This window comes from Botryllus schlosseri, chromosome 10 (genome assembly GCF_051294905.1).
Source record: "Botryllus schlosseri isolate E-star chromosome 10, Bs_hap1, whole genome shotgun sequence".
Lineage (NCBI taxonomy): Eukaryota > Metazoa > Chordata > Ascidiacea > Stolidobranchia > Styelidae > Botryllus > Botryllus schlosseri.
In genome coordinates this window covers 24714774-24732354 of record NC_137245.1, presented here as the reverse complement: position 1 = coordinate 24732354, position 17581 = coordinate 24714774, and the positions used below count along the sequence as shown (strand labels likewise).

Below are 17581 nucleotides of genomic sequence, written 5' to 3'. Positions count from 1 at the left end.
ATTTCACCGATTCGGTTGCATTTGTAGCAGGGTTGTAACCAAGACACAAGGTTGTGAGTCGCAATTCAATTTCACTTTTATAGCGTTGACTCGAGTGAATTCGAGTCATTTTCAATTCACCACCGAGTCCAAGTCAAGTAGAGGGTCGAGTCGAAGTCATTATGTTCAAGTATATTCATAAAATTTCATCACTTCATAACATCGCTAGACTGCAATACAATGAATGATAGGAAGATGCCGAAAAGACTAGTAGTCTTTGAGATCAGACACCCACCTGGGCTTAGGCGATGTAGAGGCTTGCACACCGAAAGAAAGTAAAAGAAGCTAATATAAGCGGCAAGTGACGGAAGGCGAGATATATATGTAAGGTTGTGGTACGGTAAATGGTGAGGACTGACTAGTATTCACCCAGCAGAAATTTTTTAGCAGTGAATTGTTGGACATGTTCAGTTTTCTGTTCAATCCACTTTTTCCAACTGTGCTCGAGTGATATAGAATGGCCCGCATTCATAATATGGTAATTTTCCTGTCTTTTGGCCCTATTTTCCACGTATCAGGACTGATGGACGATATACCGATAATGTGGTTTTACACATTTTAAAAAATGACTTGAGGCCTTCCAACCCTGACTTGTCTACTGTGGCTCAGGCAAACTCAGACCATACTACTTACTGATTCATTTCTACACGAACATAGTCCAACTACAACACCTCGAACACGTAACAATCCACACAGCCTACTGGTAACATTGATCTATTGAACATGAAACGCAACAATCGAAACTATATTCTATACGGGTATACAAAAATATTTGTGATTAAAAGCGAAAAGTCTACGGCGAAAACACTATTGAAATCCGTAAGCAGACGCGGCGGCCGGCGCCGACCCGCAATACTGTTGGATGAAGGTCAGGACGTCGTGCACTTCGTAAGTGGGAGAGAGCTTGGCTGTAAAATGAGATATTGAGATTTTTCAGCTTTTCCAAATTAGATTAGAATTGGATACTGAATTCAAGCATTGCAAAATGAATTCGATTCTGAATCAGGAAGAACTACAACAAAGCTCAAGTTTACTTCATATCAAAGCAGAGTTCATCCTCACAAGCATCAACATGACAAATGTCTTTACAACAAGCTCGGGACGTTTCACACTGTACAGTTCTGCTGCAGCATTTTCAGGAAAACCAGGAATTGGATTGGAAAGTAATGCCATAGATTTTTCCATAACTACAAGTAGAAGTAGCAATCAGGGTTGTAATCAAGTCACAATTTCATCTCCCTTTTATAGTTTTGACTCGTGCCAAGTCGAGTCATTTTCAATTCACCACCGATTCAAGTCCGAGTCCAAGTCCGCTAGTAGAGGGTCGAGTCCGAGTCCGAGTGTTTTGACTCGAGTCCAAGTCATTATGTTAACTGTTAAGTTTTGAGTTCAACCCAAGTATCAGGACTGATAGACGAAATACCGATAATGTGGTGGCTTCGCTATTCTTCGAAGTTACAATGAAATGTCTGTCTTGGCTGTCCTAGTCTCAAGTCATATGACTTGGTTAGAGTCATGCACAATGACTCGAGTACAAGTCGAGTCAATACAAAAATTGACTCGAGCCGAGTCATGAATCAAGTCATTACAACCCTGGTAGTAATTTTCAAAACTTGTCAAAAATACTGCGTGTGGAAGTAAAAAGTAAGAGGTCTGAGTAGTAAGCACTCCGATCAAGTACAAGTACTTGGTTGCTCAAGTAGAAATACTCCAAGACCATTACCTGCCATGTTAAATCGCTGCCAGTCTTCCGTGTTGGCCGCGTGTCCCGAGTTCTTGAAGTCGACCCGGCTCCGCAGGACCGGATACCCGGACACGATGCAGGGCAAGGATTTCCTGTTGTCCAAATGCGACGTCAAGTTGGCCACGTACGTGCCCCGCTCGTCCACGGGCAGCTCCTGAGAGACCCTGACCAAATAAAGTCAAAATGTGACTGGGGATATCGGAATAATGGTTCTGTTTCTTGAAGGTGCTAACATACGTGACACGCTAGAAAATTTTCAGCTTTTTCAAATTAGATCAGAATTAGAATTATAGCTACAAAGTTTTTTTTTCAAATTAGAGCAGAATTAGAATTATACCTACAAAGTTATTTTTCCAAATTAGAGCATAATTGGAATTATAGCTACAAAGTTATTTTTCCAAATTAGAGCATAATTGGAATTATAGCTACAAAGTTATTTTTCCAAATTAGAGCATAATTGGAATTATAGCTACAAAGTTGTTTTTTTTCAAATTAGAGCATAATTGAAAATATAGCTACAAAGTGTTTTTTCAAATTAGAGCATAATTAAAAATATAGCTACAAAGTTTTTTTTTCAAATTAGAGCAGAATTAGAATTATAGCTACAAAGTTATTATAGCTACAAATTAGAACATAAAAACCTTTCACAAATTAGACTAGAATTAGAATTGGAGCGAAGAAACATTTCACAAATCACATTAGAATTAGATATTGGCATTTCACTCTAATTAGACAACTCGAAATAAAATATAAACAAGGTACACATCTCGTCCGGGGCCTACCTTTGATCCATGGACACCGCCAGCACCCACTCTCGAACTTCCTCGCGTTTCTCCTCGCTCAGAAAGTGTTTCCCCGGTAACGGGAATTCGGCCGGAATGTCTGTGTTTTGAAAGTCGTCGTTGTCCATCATGTCGAGGCTACCCTCGTCTATGGCGTCCGACAGGTCGAGGTACCGGTTCCAGAACACGAACGCCAGGTTGGTCCACTCCACTTTGAGACAGAATGCTCCGGCCTACAAGACATAATGGAGTGTGTAAATTGAATTATTAATAATTTCCTACCAGAACTATTGTTTTTCAAATCCAAAATTTTGCACTCGAAACAACTGCGCTTATACCGCTTAGAATTAAACCAAATTTGTTATGCATCGTTTTTTAGAAATCTTAAATATTTTATAGAATTGACAGTAAAATTTGAAGTAAATAATTCAAATCAATTTTTAAAACTCGAATATCTTCTCTTCTACAGGTTGGCATTGAGCCAAATTTGGTGTGCATCGTTTTTAGGCGGCCCAACAATTATAACAACTAACCGATAAAATTTGACGAAAAAAGTTCTTTGTGAACAACCCTACTGATCAGTCATTCTGATGACTAAAATATGATATAAAAAAGTGCTTACCTCATAGAAGGCCTTGTCTGCCGGTATAATACTCGGATACCGCAGCAGAGAGGTCGAGACCTTGGCCGCGATCTCGGACAGCGTGTTCTGATTGTCGCAAGCGGAACGGACCGCGTAGTAGTGAGCCACCGTGAGTTGGTCGACAAAATTTTGGTGATCCGCAGAATTATTTGCCTTCCGAAAACAATGAGAACGTCAATTGTCAGCAATGGAGTATTTCTACTTGAGAGAGGAACTTATCTGTCATTGCAAAAAAAGAAAATAACAAAACACTGCAGACACTTGATTAAACTACACATGATTCAAAAATAAATATTATCCAGTCACAGTAGGTAAGATCAAAACATAAGAATCGCGATATGAAATTTCAGTTTTTCAGTCAGATTTCAGTTTTTTTTGGTCAAAACTGGACCTACAATAATTCCTTTCAACACACTTGAAAATGGTTACTTCTACTTGTACTTTTTCAATCAAAACTATTGGTTTTTAGCAATTCAGATTTATTTTACAGTAAAAACTAGATTTGGGATGTGTTTACATAACTTTTGAGTGAAATTTTCATAACATCAGTTTGAAAAAGACCCTGTATTGCGGTAACTAAATAGACAATTGAGAATGCGCCAATTCGTGGTCGCAGCAGTTGTTTCGTGTTAGACGTCAGATACAAAGGGCATGACTTGAGTCATGACTCGAGTCGCGATTTTTAATTGACTCGAGTCAATTTGTGCATGGACTCATTCGAATATCATGTATCAAGACCGATACTTGAAAAATAAGCCCATAGACTGGCCATCATCTGTTCTCATAAACATGTTTAGAGTGAGGAAATTTACGAGTCAAAATGATAAAAGTCAAATTTACTTCTGACTTGGTTACAACCCTACATACTGTAACCCACCAAACCCACCTTGGACTGCTGCAGATTTTTGCACAAACTGAACAACATGTTACGCAGATTGGCCCAAGTTTTATACGACTTGACTCCAGACGAGGTGATGCCAACCACGTCGTGTACGATACGTTTGTAGATGTTAAAGTTTTGTGCGCTCGCGGGCGTGCCGTGCTGCACATGAAGCTCCATCGCTTGTAACGTATTCTGTTCTTTGATGAGATGGGCGGCGTACAACGCCACGTATTTGTGGAGAACCTGAAAACGGCATCAGAATTGCATTGAAAGCATTCCGGAAGTTGAATCATGTCATGTTAAAATTCTCCTCTAAAATTTTGACATGGCATGCTTCGATAAGTAAGTAGCCTATACAGTAATTTAATCCCAAAGACGAAACCTTACACATGTAATCTCGGTGCATGGAAATTATGGCAGTTTTAAAAAAAAAAATCCAAATTTCAATAGCTACCCGTGAAAATGTGAGGTTGTATAAAAAACACCAAATTTCAATTTTCGATCATTTTGGAAATGATAGTACCGTATCTATGGTGGTAAATTTCTTCACGACCAAACATCGTGTTCCAGACATGCCTGAACGGAGAATGTCGCCTTTACACGTGATTTCATCTTGAGTTCGGCTTGCGATAGACTTGGGATGAAGACGTGGCTACTTATTGATCCAATTTGATAATGAAATACTTTCCACATAGAACACGAATCATGTAGTAAAAAAACTGCCCACATTATTGGAAATGAAATCGAAATAGGTATGTATTTTTAATTTGATCTACAACCGGCAAAGATTTCTTTGTGGTCGCATATAATATACATGTTTGAACTTCTCACATCATTCGTACTCTCATCACGTCATAATGAGTGACACTCTAGTATACAAACCCTCTGGTATCTATTTTGCCCTGCCCTAGTTACGTTTCATCGTAAACATACCCAAAACCGAAACATTTTCACCAACTCTCACCTTAAACCCGACTTTCTCCGCGGTCTCAATACACTTCTGCCACTGACCCCGGTCCACATACATATCGAGCGCCGTCTCCACGTCCACAGAAGCCATCGTCTTTGTGTCCCCCTCGTGCTTCAAATGGTCCTTATACTGCTCGTCCACATACGCTTCCAAATCCGGGGCAAACTCTTTAGCCACGCGTTTCGCTTTCGCGTAGTCCCTCCCGCGGACTAGCGCGTCCACGGCCGCCCTGACAGAGTCCACGTTAAGGTACAGCTCGGCCGCTTTGCTGTGTTTCTGTATTTCGATCAAACGCGGGGCTACCGTGTCTACGACACGTGTTGCTTTGTCTTGCGACAAAAACTTCAAAGCTAGTTCCGCCGCTTTCGACCAGCTTTTATCCAACAGCCTGATATCACTTGTCATTTCGGACGTGATTTTACAGTAACACGCGATAGCCTGCACGTATTCACCTTGTCCCTCCCAATCTACAGCTTGCTTGTACATACCTTCGACCCCGCCGGGACCTTTCGACTTTAATTCGCGATCGTATTCGGACTGCAACGCGTTTAACTTGTTGGGCACATATTCTTTCGCGATGCGTAACGCGTCCTGCCACATTTTCGCATCCCTGTAGTATTTCACTGCTAAATCAGCACGCTGCGCACGTAGCAAATATGCTTCCGCGCGTTGGTAAGATCCTTCTTCGAACGATAACTTTGCTTGACCGACTAAAACTTCATTAACGGAATCGGGGTCGTGGTTTTGCGCCACACGCTGTGCGTTATCCCAATCCTGATTGTGCACATACATAAGTACAGCTTCCTTCGGTTTTTCAGCCTTTACGAATTCGGCTTCCGCCTCTGTGAATTTTCCCTCGTCTTCCAGAAACATGGCGTACTTCAAATGTATGTCGGGGGTTTTTGTTTTCATGCCAGTCTTGGCAAGATCAAACGCGAAATCGAAGGTGCAATTTTCGCAGGCGTAGTCGATGGCCGCCTCTAGCAGTCCGAACTTGGAAAGTAGCTTCACGGCAGAGTCTCCGCCCAGCGATTTGGCCCAGAGGTAAGCCACTTGCTTGGGCGCGGTGGCCGCGCCTGTGGATTTCGCGACTCTAAAAATAGGGATGGTCAACAGTGGTGGTCGATACACATTGCTTTTATCTTCAATTGAATAGCATAATCATATTGAAATTAACCCGAATATATTCGGCCAACAATCGTCAGGGATATCCGTCACCAGTAATCGCCATTCGCACTTTCATTTGGGTGCCTTGGACTTGACTTTTATCAAAATACGCTAACCAAGTCCGTGCCTACATACGGAGTTTGTGTACCATCTAAAAATAGTACATAGAGCTTAAGCGCTCTTTTCGCCTCGATTGTTCGAAATTTCATGCCGGTGACGTCATATTTTGTCATACGATTGTTGATATACAATCAGACTTACACAAACTAGTCATTTAGTTAGTTGACGGTCAACTAACTAACATGTTTTCCAGTAGTTCTAGATCTAGCGGCGCTTTTTGAAAATCCAGTAGTTTGCACAAGTCTGTATACAATGTTCCTTCCACTTCTCTACTAGTTGCCGACGATGACCCACGATGAGTGTCCACCGAAAATATTCGGGTTTGTTTCAATTATTCAATTGTATATCGAAGTTCTGCACCTCCACGAAGTTCTACTAGTCTAAAGATCTTTTTGGGGGTGCAGAATTCAATATAATGTTGAATAACATATCTGTAAAGATTCGTGTTCATTTCTATATCAATATATTATTCAGGTGTCTTTTCGTGATAGTCACGTAGAATTTGCCTACCTGTGGTACTTTCTCAAGTGGTATATTTTCAGACTACTTCAACTTCTACTTCAAATACTTGGCAGTCGATTTTGCATTTGGTAAACTTGAAATTAGGTTTAGGATAAGTTCGATGTTACTTCTACACGAGTAACAACTCTGACTGCTTTGACCACCTTTATTACCATTCTATTTTATTCAAGGAGAAGTCAAGGCGCAAGGGTCTTCCTAAATTTGGTAATCGGGCATTGTCAAATCAAATATTTTGAGATGTTACATTACATTTGTCTCATCAATTTGCTCAAGCAATATTTATTAAACCAAACCAAACTTTCAATTACGACCAAGCAATTGCATGTGCATTGCGCAACGTAGGCATGTGACAGTGAATTCCTTAAAAATTACAAGCATTTATAAACGGGAACATTCACAAGCCTGTTAAAGTGTCTTATGCAAGATTAACACAAACCTATAGGCATCCTCCCACATGTCCTTCTGTCGGTACATGTTTATTGCCAATTTCCATTCTCCGCCTTCGACGTAATGGTGCTCGGCACGCCGTAATGAATTCTCCGCTTCAAGCTCTTTTGCAAGGTGTAGATGTGTGTCCTGGAAGATATTTAAAATGTATAGGCCTACTGCGTGAAGTTATCAGCACTATTTTGGCTGCGGCGATGGCAGAAAGAAGAGAATACATACTGGTTTTATGAACCGTACACTTGCTACTGAAAATACAGAGAATACCGATCTACCCACCATAAATACTGTGATTTAAAATCTTAAATTTTGAACATCAATAACTTCGCCTCTATGGGGTTGAAATTGAGCCAAATTTGCTGTGCATCGTTTTCTCAGACAACCAAACAATTTCATGGGGTCAGTGAAATTTGAAAAATTTTTACACCTATTTTATTAAATTAATCCAAAACTATATATCAATATTTCTATAAGTTGAAATTAAGCCAAAATTGGTATGAAGCGTATTTTTAGGTCACGTAACAATTTTATAAAGTACAGCCCTAATTGCGTGGCACCATCACATTCTCACCTGCAGGAGGTCAGGATGATACCTTTCCACCAGCCTTATCATATCATCGTATCTCAAAGCCTTCTTATGCATCGTAATCGCCGAGTCCGGCTCATCCACAGCTACGTAAAGCCTCTCGGCTTCCTTATACTTCCCGAGCCTCTCTTGTTTCTGCGCGTTACCCACGTACAACGCCGTGATCTCATCTTGCTCCATGCAAGTCTGCGCTAACGAGTAGGCTTCTTCCCATTTCTCAGACGCTAGCAACAAGTCAACTGCTTCTTTCCGAGATCCTGCCTTCACGTACAGCTGCGCCGCCGTCTCCAAATGCCCGATTTCAGCGTAATGCCGGGCCATTCTGTGATAATACTTCGCCGCCATGTTGCTGTCTTGATCTTCGAGTATCGCGATTGCTTTCCTAAACTGCTGCGCTCCGATAGCAGATTCTACCGCTTTTTCTGTGTTTCCGGCTTCGATATAATGATTAATGGCCGCGTCAAGTTGCTTTTGCGTCGATAAATGATGACCCCATTCTTCCTCCAGACGCACAACCTCAGCCGGAAATGAACGTCTCGCCAATTCCACGGCTTTACGATAAGCCTTTCCTTTTCTGTAACATTCCATAGCGCGTTGATCATTCCCCATTCTTTCATACAGTTCCCCGGACTGCTCATGTAAGTCATACTTTAATAAAGCAGACGCGATTTGCTCCATCAGACTTCGATTTTGCATTAACTCAGGCCGTGAATACGCGAGTCTAGCAGCTCTGGCCGGTAAACCTGCTTTCATATACAAAGAGATAGCCGCATGCAAATCACCTTGTTTTTCCTTCAAAGCACCAGCTGCTTCATCTTGATTTGTGTCTAAAAGCCACTTGTAATATTCAGCGCGAAAAGCTTCCACGTCTGGATGTCCTTTCGCTTCCGCTACGGCGATGGCTTCGTTCCACATTTTCAAGCTTTGATAGAACGAGATGCATTCATCGATGGCGCCGTTTTCGAGGTATATTTGTTCTGCTGTTTTGTATCTTTGTTCGAGTATCGCTAATTTCGCTTGCACCGCGAAATACTGCAGACCGTCGTTGCCGGTTTCAGTCTCATACCTGTCCACCATTTTGTTGATTTCACGTAAGTACCTTGTTTTCGTGACGTTACCCAGAGCCGCGTAACAACGTTCCGCGACGTACAACTGCCTTTCGTCAATCGACATTTTGCTGAGAGTCCTCCACATCGCTTCCGTCTCTGGCGACACTTCCAGAGATTCAAGATACGCGATCGCTCTGCCAAAATCTCCGTCATCGACAGCAGTACCGAATTCGATTAACCCTTCGTCAAGCGTATAAGTGATCGCATTGACACCTTCTTGTACTATCACATCTGTTTTACCCTCCTCTCTCTCCATCCCGATGATATCACCTTTGACTGCGATCATCGTCACTTTTTCAGGCGCGTCGATATTATACCACACGCACAAATTCCCTCGATTCTGCCCCACTAGCACATCGCTCTGAGGCACCCACTGCACGAAAGAACAGTAATTCAACAGCGTGGTTTTGGTGTCGGTTTCTATATCGTAAAGATGAAGACTGAGACGTTTGTCGCGGAACACAAGTTTACGCGAAGTCTCATTCAATTCCAGCCATTCCAGTTTTGAAGTGTGCTGTATGCTGCTGATATCCTGTCCAGTTGTTAAATCCATTAACGTCACAGTTTTCGCGTCTGTTAAATACGCCATTTTACGGTTTGACACATCCAAATGCTGACTTTTCTTTGAAACTCTCTCATCCAACCGGATGCTGACTAAATGCGGGTTCATAAATTCAGTACGCACCGTACCCAAGACTTCATTACTACCATATTCGATAACAGACAGCTCTCCAGCGTTGAAAATCATACAACAGAGCTCGTTTTCGAAGAAAAACTTCTCATTTCCGCCGCTACCTTGCCAAGCTACCTCCGATAGCTTATTCGATTGCAAATCTCCGAGCAGGAGAGTGTCGGAAGTGTGAGCCACGAGATACCTGTCATTTCCGAGTATCTTCACATCCTCAACTTCATAACCGTACGCAGACTTTAAAACGACTCTAGTACCGTAGCTCAAATTTTTGACGATGACCTGAGACAGCCCGACGTACGTAATTTCAAACTTGTTACGGTAAATGGTGCGTTTCAGACAGCAATCGAACAGCTCGACTCCGCCGCAGAGAGTACCGGCGCATAGCTTTGAGCCATCTTTTTTCCACGCCAACGCGGTGATCGTGTACAGATTTTCGATTTCTTTTGCCTTGCCCTCGTCCCAGTTGGCACGGCGCGGACTCCAGTTGTAGACTCGCAGTCTAGAGGAAAAATGAAATATATATCAAATTTAATTCTGTACTAGGTAAGCAGAAATCGATTGATACAAAATATTTGGTCAATAAAGGGCGGATATTAAAACAGTATGAAAGATTTGGAAAGTTCAAATATATGTACCTTAGTACCTTGTATGCTACCATAAAGAATATAATTTCAGTTCGACATCACAGATATTTGGTATTTTTTCGACCATGCCTATATTATTGCACTTCGTGACTTAATGATGTGGGTTGATTGATCATGTCTTCAAAGATACCAATATGTCATTTTCACTAAACTGTGATTGGCATACGGTACCTTTGTGCTCGATGTTTTGTCTGCTGTAATAGGCTACTGCCAATCGATATTTGATTTAATAAATAAAATGTCAATCGAGGATAAATTCCAATGATGAAAGTCCAGTTATGAGACACAATCTTTTTCGTGAACTCATGCATTCCTTACCACTAAAAGGTGATTTATCAAAGCGAATTATAATTTTGTTTCCATTTTCCACTGTGGTAGCTTTGTAACCTCAATTGGTGGTATCTAAGCAAACAAAACATGTATTACAAAGCAACACAACGTTAGTGGAAATCAGCACATATATATATGACACCGTAATCAAACAACAGCATTGTCACAATGTGCAATGAAATAGGTATGAACGAAGAATCACCAAATTATTTTTAATGCGATCTTGTCCTGCCCAAGTAATAGTAGACAAAATTGTGATTCATCAAAAACATGCTTTCAAATTACCTGTTATAGCTCCCAATCACCACACTCTGCCCGCTCGGATTCGTGGCCGACACCGTAAACTCTTTTTCCGTCTCGTCCCTCGAGTAATCGAACGTTTGTATAACCCTGTTGTCCCTTCCGTAAACCACAACTTTCCTATCACATCCGGCAACAACTATCGAATTAGCAGCCCAAGATAACGCATACGGTGGGCAAGGATGCGTGATGATTTTTCCTTGAGATTCGTTTGACCCTTCATCGTCAAAGAAATAGCGGACTATTGTTCCATCGGCGTGTCCTGATAACATTCCTTTTCCTGAGATATTAGACACGACTGATACTACATAGGAATCAGTGTTGTACACAGTGGATGACTTGTTATTTCTTGTGTTGGCTAACCGCACTTTGCCTTCAGAAAGACCAAAAATAATGGCTGCGTCCATAGGCCACATTAAGCAAGTGATAGCGCTCGTTTGCACAAATTTGTTACAAATCACTTTTTTATCGCCCCAGTCTTCCCCGATTTTGTAGACGTAGATGATATTATCTGTTTGGCCAACTGCGATTTTTGTGGAACAAGGCGAAAACGCCATTCCTTTAACGGTGTAACTTTTCTTGCCGTACTTGGAATCGATTGGTTTTGTAGAAAATTTGTCACGCCTCTCTCCATTTTCATCGTAGAGTAGAATGACTCTGTCCACATTGCATACAGCGAGTTTTGTGTTGTTCGGCGCCCATGCCATGCAGCATATCTTGGCTGCGCCTTCGTGAGGCCCCATAAGGGGCTTCAGATGTTTTAATTGCATCCTCAGATTCTATGTCCGAACTGTAGGAATCGAATGGATAGTATGCATTGGATTGGCAGAAAACAATGGAAACAGAATAGCATAAAATCGAATTTTATTGCCGAAAGTCAGGAACCTCAAAATTTTTTAGTTTTCCCAAATTAGATTAGATTAGAATTACTGTATTCGTAAAAACTTGAATTAATTGAATTGGATTCTGAAATAGAGAGCATGCCTCTTTTTTACATCGCCTAGGTCCAGGTGGGTGTCTGATTTCAAAGACTATATACTCCAAGTCGGTTCTACACCTTCCTATTTTTTTCATTCTATCGCAACCTTGTGGTGTTTTATAGTTTTGGAAAAGATAAAATTATTAACAATAAACTCAACCCAATTAGTGCAAGTTTGCTCTGAATGAATAAAGCTGTCTATCTTTCTGCCCTTGTGTTATGCCATTCTTCGCCATTTGATATCACATATGTTAAGAAACCTGATTAGTGTGGTTTGGGAAAAGGTTTGGAAGAATCGGGAACGTCCCAATAGAATAGGCTAAAATCATAGATTATTAAACATTAGGTATCCGCGAATGCGTCAGTACATAATTGCGTATCACAGATGACATGCCCTGTGCCCTGTTCAACCAACTACTCGCTATACTGTGAAGTGAATCAGGTATACAAATCGTCACCGCAACACGAAACAGACATCGCGATGACTAAAGATTTGCTCCGTATTTCAAGCTGTTATCGTCGGTTCAACGAACCGTACACGAATTTATGGCTCTCCAATCAATAATAATGCCGCGACAATAATCACCTGTTCACGTTTGGATGATTTCAAAGTCAAAAATCATTACCTTGCAACAACTGATACTCCGTTAGCGTTTTTTATCAGTATTGGTGACAACTGACAATAAGCGCCTACCGCCCAGGCGACCGTGTTCGATTCCACGTCGGAAGTGGGCTCCTCTTCCCTCGCGTCACTGTTCTTACGGCGACATAAAAGCCCAGAAAAAGTCCCGATGAATGAGCGCACCCACTGGAAAGAGCCAGAGAGAGCCGCGGGATAGGGACAAAAAATCGAAAAAGGAACTGTGACATCGGGCAGTAGGTGGAGATGAATGTCAGTTCAAGAGGCCGCAACTGCAATCGCAACGGGTCGTTCGGCATCCTCCTATCTGTTCAATACATCGCATTGTGTCTTATCGCATTGTACATTGCGTGTCTTGTTCAGATGAAAATATCATCTTACGATTATTGATTACTGCGCCACGGGTGTCACAAGAGGGCAGGTTTGGTTCACATGCGTAGTGAGAATGTAATTTTGTTAGGGGCAAATTTCTTTGACAGTCACATGTCCAAGTTGAATATATGTATTGACGAGTGTTTTTAACTGCCCCTGGTTGTCCTAGGCTGGGAGCCAATCGTAATATTCGTCGGATTATAAAATTCACCCGCTGGAAGACACACCTTCAACGTTCAATGCGATACGGAGGACAATTGGGATGTAACGAACTGATGTCGATACGACCTAGTGCCCGATCCAAGTGTTCGCCATGATTTTTATTGGGCTGTCTTCTATCTTTAGACGGTGTTTCCTTGTTCCTCTCGTCATCTTCTCCATCGGGTCATTTTTGTCGTACTAAGTACAAGCGACACGGGTTGCCTTTGTACGCTTCGTTCTGCTGTCGAGAATCGATTCGGGTACGCCTAGCATCGCTGGATATGACTACCACGCAGTATACTCAATTACTCAGCATTTAACCCAACCCAACGTTCTAGATACCACAACTCCCAACCCAGTCCAACCACTAATCCCAAAGCTTTTCTAGTAAGCCCCACGTCTAACCAAGGCTATGAACCTAACACTTGCTTGCGAATGAGCTCTTCTTTGACACATATTTTACGCCGGCACACACTGTATATACTCTGCTTGGGTGTTTACTGCTGGTTATTCATGTTTTTATCTTAATTTTTGTGTCCACTGGTTACCTGTTGCAGTGTTTTGGCATTGTTGGTAGGAGTCACATGACCGCGGTGCGCCCGTATGCATGGCTCTAGCGAGTGATAGAATGAGGTCGGAGGGAATAAAGGATTGGAATAAGACTGCATACGTATGATATCTGACACAGGGTAGGGTACTGCACCTGTTATATTTGTTAGTCTTGATAAAACATACCGACTGTATATACTTGGATTCGGAGCCGTGTTTCAGCGTCAATCAATTGTAAAACAAGCAATTGACTAATGAATGAATGCAGCTTTCCGGATATATACCATTTCTACAACAACTAGAACTAGACGCTCTTACTTCCTAGCACAACTTTGCACAGTTCAAACTCTCATTATAACTTGTCCAAAACTCGACTCATTCAATGGATGCGAAGCGATGAAAAGCCTAATAGAACTGAGAACGGTATACATAATTATTCAAAGAGAATCTAAAAAAGCTGTACACGATCTCAGGCATTGTTGATACACTCGTTCAAATTCAGCATCGTCATGAGCCTGCAACAGATAGACCAGATGAATTTCATAACGAATATAAATAGATATACATATCTCACATAATAAGGATCTTCAATAATTCCTTGAAAGCTTTTATCAGTATCAAAATCCCCAAGTTTCAGGAGCTTCGCAGAATAGTTTTTGGGCGCCATTCTTTTCAGGTTACTAAAAATGGTGTGAAAGTTGACGAAAACATGCATGGAAAATCCAATTAGACAGAAGTCGCTAAACCAACCTCATATTACTGTCATCCATCCCGAAAATGAATTGAAAGTTTTCAAAATCAGCTTTCGTTATCTGAAATAAATGACAAATTGTTAGCAGCACTCTCTTATGAACCACCATGAAATTTCACAGGGTTGTAAATTGTAATGACTCAACTCGAGTCACGATTTTCTGATGACTCGACTTGACTCGAGTCATTTTCTCAAAATATGAAAATGACTCGACTCGAGTCAATCTGTGTATTGACTCGACTTGGACTCGAGTCATTGCACACGACTCGAACCAAGTCATATGACTCAAGACTCAGACAGCCAAGACCGACATTTCATTGTAACTTCGAAGTATAGTGAAGTAAACACGCTATCGGGATTTCGTCTATTGGTACTGGTACTTGAAAATGCGACCAGAAAGTGCCAAAAGTGGGGGAAATTAGTATATAATAAATGTGAATCATTCGATGTCACCAAACAGAGTTTTAAAAGTGGGTTTAACAAGACTTTCACTGGAAACTGAGCAGTCATCACAACACCTTGGACTCGGACTCGAGTCATAATACCATGACTTGGACGCGACCCTCTGCTTACTGACTTGGACACGGTGATGAATTGAAAATGACTCGAGTCAAAACTATAAAAGTGAGATTGACTTGTGACTCGGAGCCTTGTGAGTTGGTTACAACCCTGATATTGCATTATATCATATTATTCACAAAATGAATCAACTTAATTACGAGTATGTTTACAAAAATTTGAAATATTTAATCATGTCCACCATAAATGGACTAAAAGGGATCAAAGGAGTGCAGTAATCCATTTATGGCATCAAACTCACATTGGCATGCAGTTGCGTAATAATGGGTTAGCTCGAATTGCGAAACCAAAACGTAAACTCGGAACTAATACAGTGCAACATTGTTGGACAAGTAGTAAATTTTCAGCTTTTTCAACTTTGATTAGAATTAGAATGATAGCTACACACTTTCCCAAAAATTAGAATCACTGAATTTGTAAAAATAGAAAATTGAATTAAATTTCGAACTAGAAATCGATTTTAACCAATTTCAGTTCATATCAAATTAGAGTTCATTTCATAAGCATGAGAATGACAAATGTCTGTACACCAAGCTTGGCTCATTTCGCACTATACAGTTCTCTGGTAGATTTTCAAGCAACCAGAAATTAGATTAGAATAAAAATTGGAGCGTAGAAACATTTGAAAAATTAGATCAGAATGCTGGTATTTTGCTCTAATTAGTCTAATCAGAGAAGTAGAATTATTAAGTTGTCCAAGTCTGCAGCGCAGAAGCAACACCATCATTAGATAGAGGCTTGGTGAGAAAAAATATAGCACAAATAATACTTGACTTCAAGAAATAACAACATAGCTACACCCACCTGTCTGGCCCGATGTTTCTCTACATTCTTGTAGATATCTTTTTTACGCATGAGCGCTTGGCCTCGATGGTCTGGCGAGCTTCCTATTTCATATGTGGAGGTTGCTGCACTGTCAATTAACCACTGTAACAATAATATACATTTATTTGAGAAAAAATCATACATAGGTACAATAGACTAACATCACCAGCTTGGCCTCTATCAGTGACAAGTTGCTTGAAAACAGCTTCGGCAATTGGAGATCGGCAGATGTTGCCTGAATATAGATAATCAAGTTAAATGACATTCTCCTGATTTCTCCATGCATAGGTATGGTGGTATTCAAAGATAGTTACCATACCTAGACATACAAAGAGTGCCGACTTGCTCATTCCTTATACAATTAATTAACTAGTGACGTAAGTTGAACTATCCTAAAATAGACGCAGAATTAGAACATTCTCAATATCCTTCATCATCATCATTGGTTTATTAGCAATTTTATCAGTTCAATCCACCACAAAAATGCGATACAATGAAAAGATAGGAAGGAGTCGAAGCAACTTGGAAAAGTCTATGGAATCAGTCACCCACCTTGGCCTAGGCGATGTAAAGAGGAAGCACGCACACTGAATGAAAAGTAAGGAAGATAGTATAGAAAAAAGCAAGCAACAAGAAATGGAAGGCAAGATCCCAAGTTCGTTTGGCTTCATTCACTGTTCATAACGGCATACTAAAAACGTTTAGGCCTACTATACATTCCTATCTTTTCATTGTATAGCAATCTTGTGGTGTTTTTTAACAATAAACTGAGCTGAACTTGTATCCATGTTTTGTATGCTGCAGAATGCGAGAAATAAATTAACATTAAACATAACTCTACTACCTTTACGCTGATTCCTAGACTATGAAATACCGGTATTCAATTAATTGGTAACCCCGTTGCTTTTCATATGGTGTTCTATTCATCACCAATCAGGACACAAATAGAAAGAACACCTTGCCGCAGATAAACTAACACAGTGGTTCTCAACCGGGGGTCCGCAGACCCCTGGGGGTCCGTGAAGCATTTTTAGGGGGTCCGCGAAGCCTCGAAAGAGTTTATATCCTAATTTGTATTTTTTTTAATTAGGAAAATCAGGAGGCAGTTTCGCTTCATTACTAGTAAAACTACATAGTTCACATAAACAGGATGGCCATCTGGGGTGAAATATCCCACTGTGCAGACTCATTTTAATTGCAAAATTGCCAATAGCCCACTGATACAACCATTTTGCTGTTTAGAGATGTTTCGTTTGGGATTGTGGAAAAAAAATTGGTTGAGTAGCGTCAATCACGGTGACGTCGAAATGTTCAGCAAAATACATTTCCTCGTGTGATATACACAACCATTTTTCCATAATAACTTCAAGATAAGCTGCTAAATCGAAACGACCAGGCTTGGCGTTCTATGTTCATTTAAAAAATGTTATTTTTGGTGCCATATTTGTTGAGATCTTACCCAAATGTGTCGTCGGAAACGTTACGCGTTATTATTACATTCACCATTACCTATATATATGTGGAAATGGATTTTCGGCACTCGTTCATGTCAATGCGACGGCGCGTATTTTCAAGACACGAGCAGTCCCGACCACGTATTTAAAGAAATGCAGTTGCAGAATTTGCTTTGAAATAACATAAGTTAACTCAATTTCTACATGAAATAGTATGATCTTATTTTCGAGAAAATGGCATTTTATTGCTGGTTATC

General features: G+C 40.8%; 2 protein-coding genes across 2 annotated transcripts; both read right to left on the bottom strand.

Moving 5' to 3' along the window:
• Positions 1-737: 737 nt before the first annotated feature.
• Positions 738-11791, bottom strand: LOC145449082 (intraflagellar transport protein 172 homolog). The gene is made up of 9 exons (XM_080327554.1): positions 10960-11791; positions 7886-10199; positions 7307-7446; positions 5056-6154; positions 4095-4334; positions 3188-3361; positions 2566-2798; positions 1763-1947; positions 738-947 (listed from the first exon to the last, which is right to left on the bottom strand). The coding sequence occupies exons 1-9, from the start codon at positions 11742-11744 to the stop codon at positions 847-849; spliced, it is 5271 nt and encodes a 1756-aa protein (XP_080183680.1). The 5' UTR covers positions 11745-11791; the 3' UTR covers positions 738-846.
• Positions 11792-14067: 2276 nt separating this feature from the next.
• LOC145449086 (low molecular weight phosphotyrosine protein phosphatase-like) lies at positions 14068-16270 on the bottom strand. The gene is made up of 6 exons (XM_080327557.1): positions 16190-16270; positions 16032-16105; positions 15850-15972; positions 14466-14527; positions 14290-14395; positions 14068-14230 (listed from the first exon to the last, which is right to left on the bottom strand). Exons 1-6 carry the CDS (start codon positions 16218-16220, stop codon positions 14153-14155), a joined length of 474 nt encoding a protein of 157 aa, XP_080183683.1. The 5' UTR covers positions 16221-16270; the 3' UTR covers positions 14068-14152.
• Positions 16271-17581: the final 1311 nt, after the last annotated feature.

Bases quoted from the DNA above. Each gene is read 5' to 3' on its own strand.
- LOC145449082 (XM_080327554.1), bottom strand. From the start codon at position 11,744: ATGCAATTAAAACATCTGAAGCCCCTTATGGGGCCTCACGAAGGCGCA. The intron at 6,155-7,306 runs GTTTGTGTTAAT...CCCTATTTTTAG, and splicing joins ATGTGGGAGGATGCCTATAG to AGTCGCGAAATCCACAGGCG. The intron at 1,948-2,565 runs GTAGGCCCCGGA...TTATTTGGTCAG, and splicing joins GCGGTGTCCATGGATCAAAG to GGTCTCTCAGGAGCTGCCCG.
- LOC145449086 (XM_080327557.1), bottom strand. From the start codon at position 16,220: ATGAGCAAGTCGGCACTCTTTGTATGTCTAG. The intron at 14,528-15,849 runs GTGGGTGTAGCT...CATTTATTTCAG, and splicing joins AGAAACATCGGGCCAGACAG to ATAACGAAAGCTGATTTTGA. The intron at 14,396-14,465 runs GTTGGTTTAGCG...CACCATTTTTAG, and splicing joins ATGGATGACAGTAATATGAG to TAACCTGAAAAGAATGGCGC.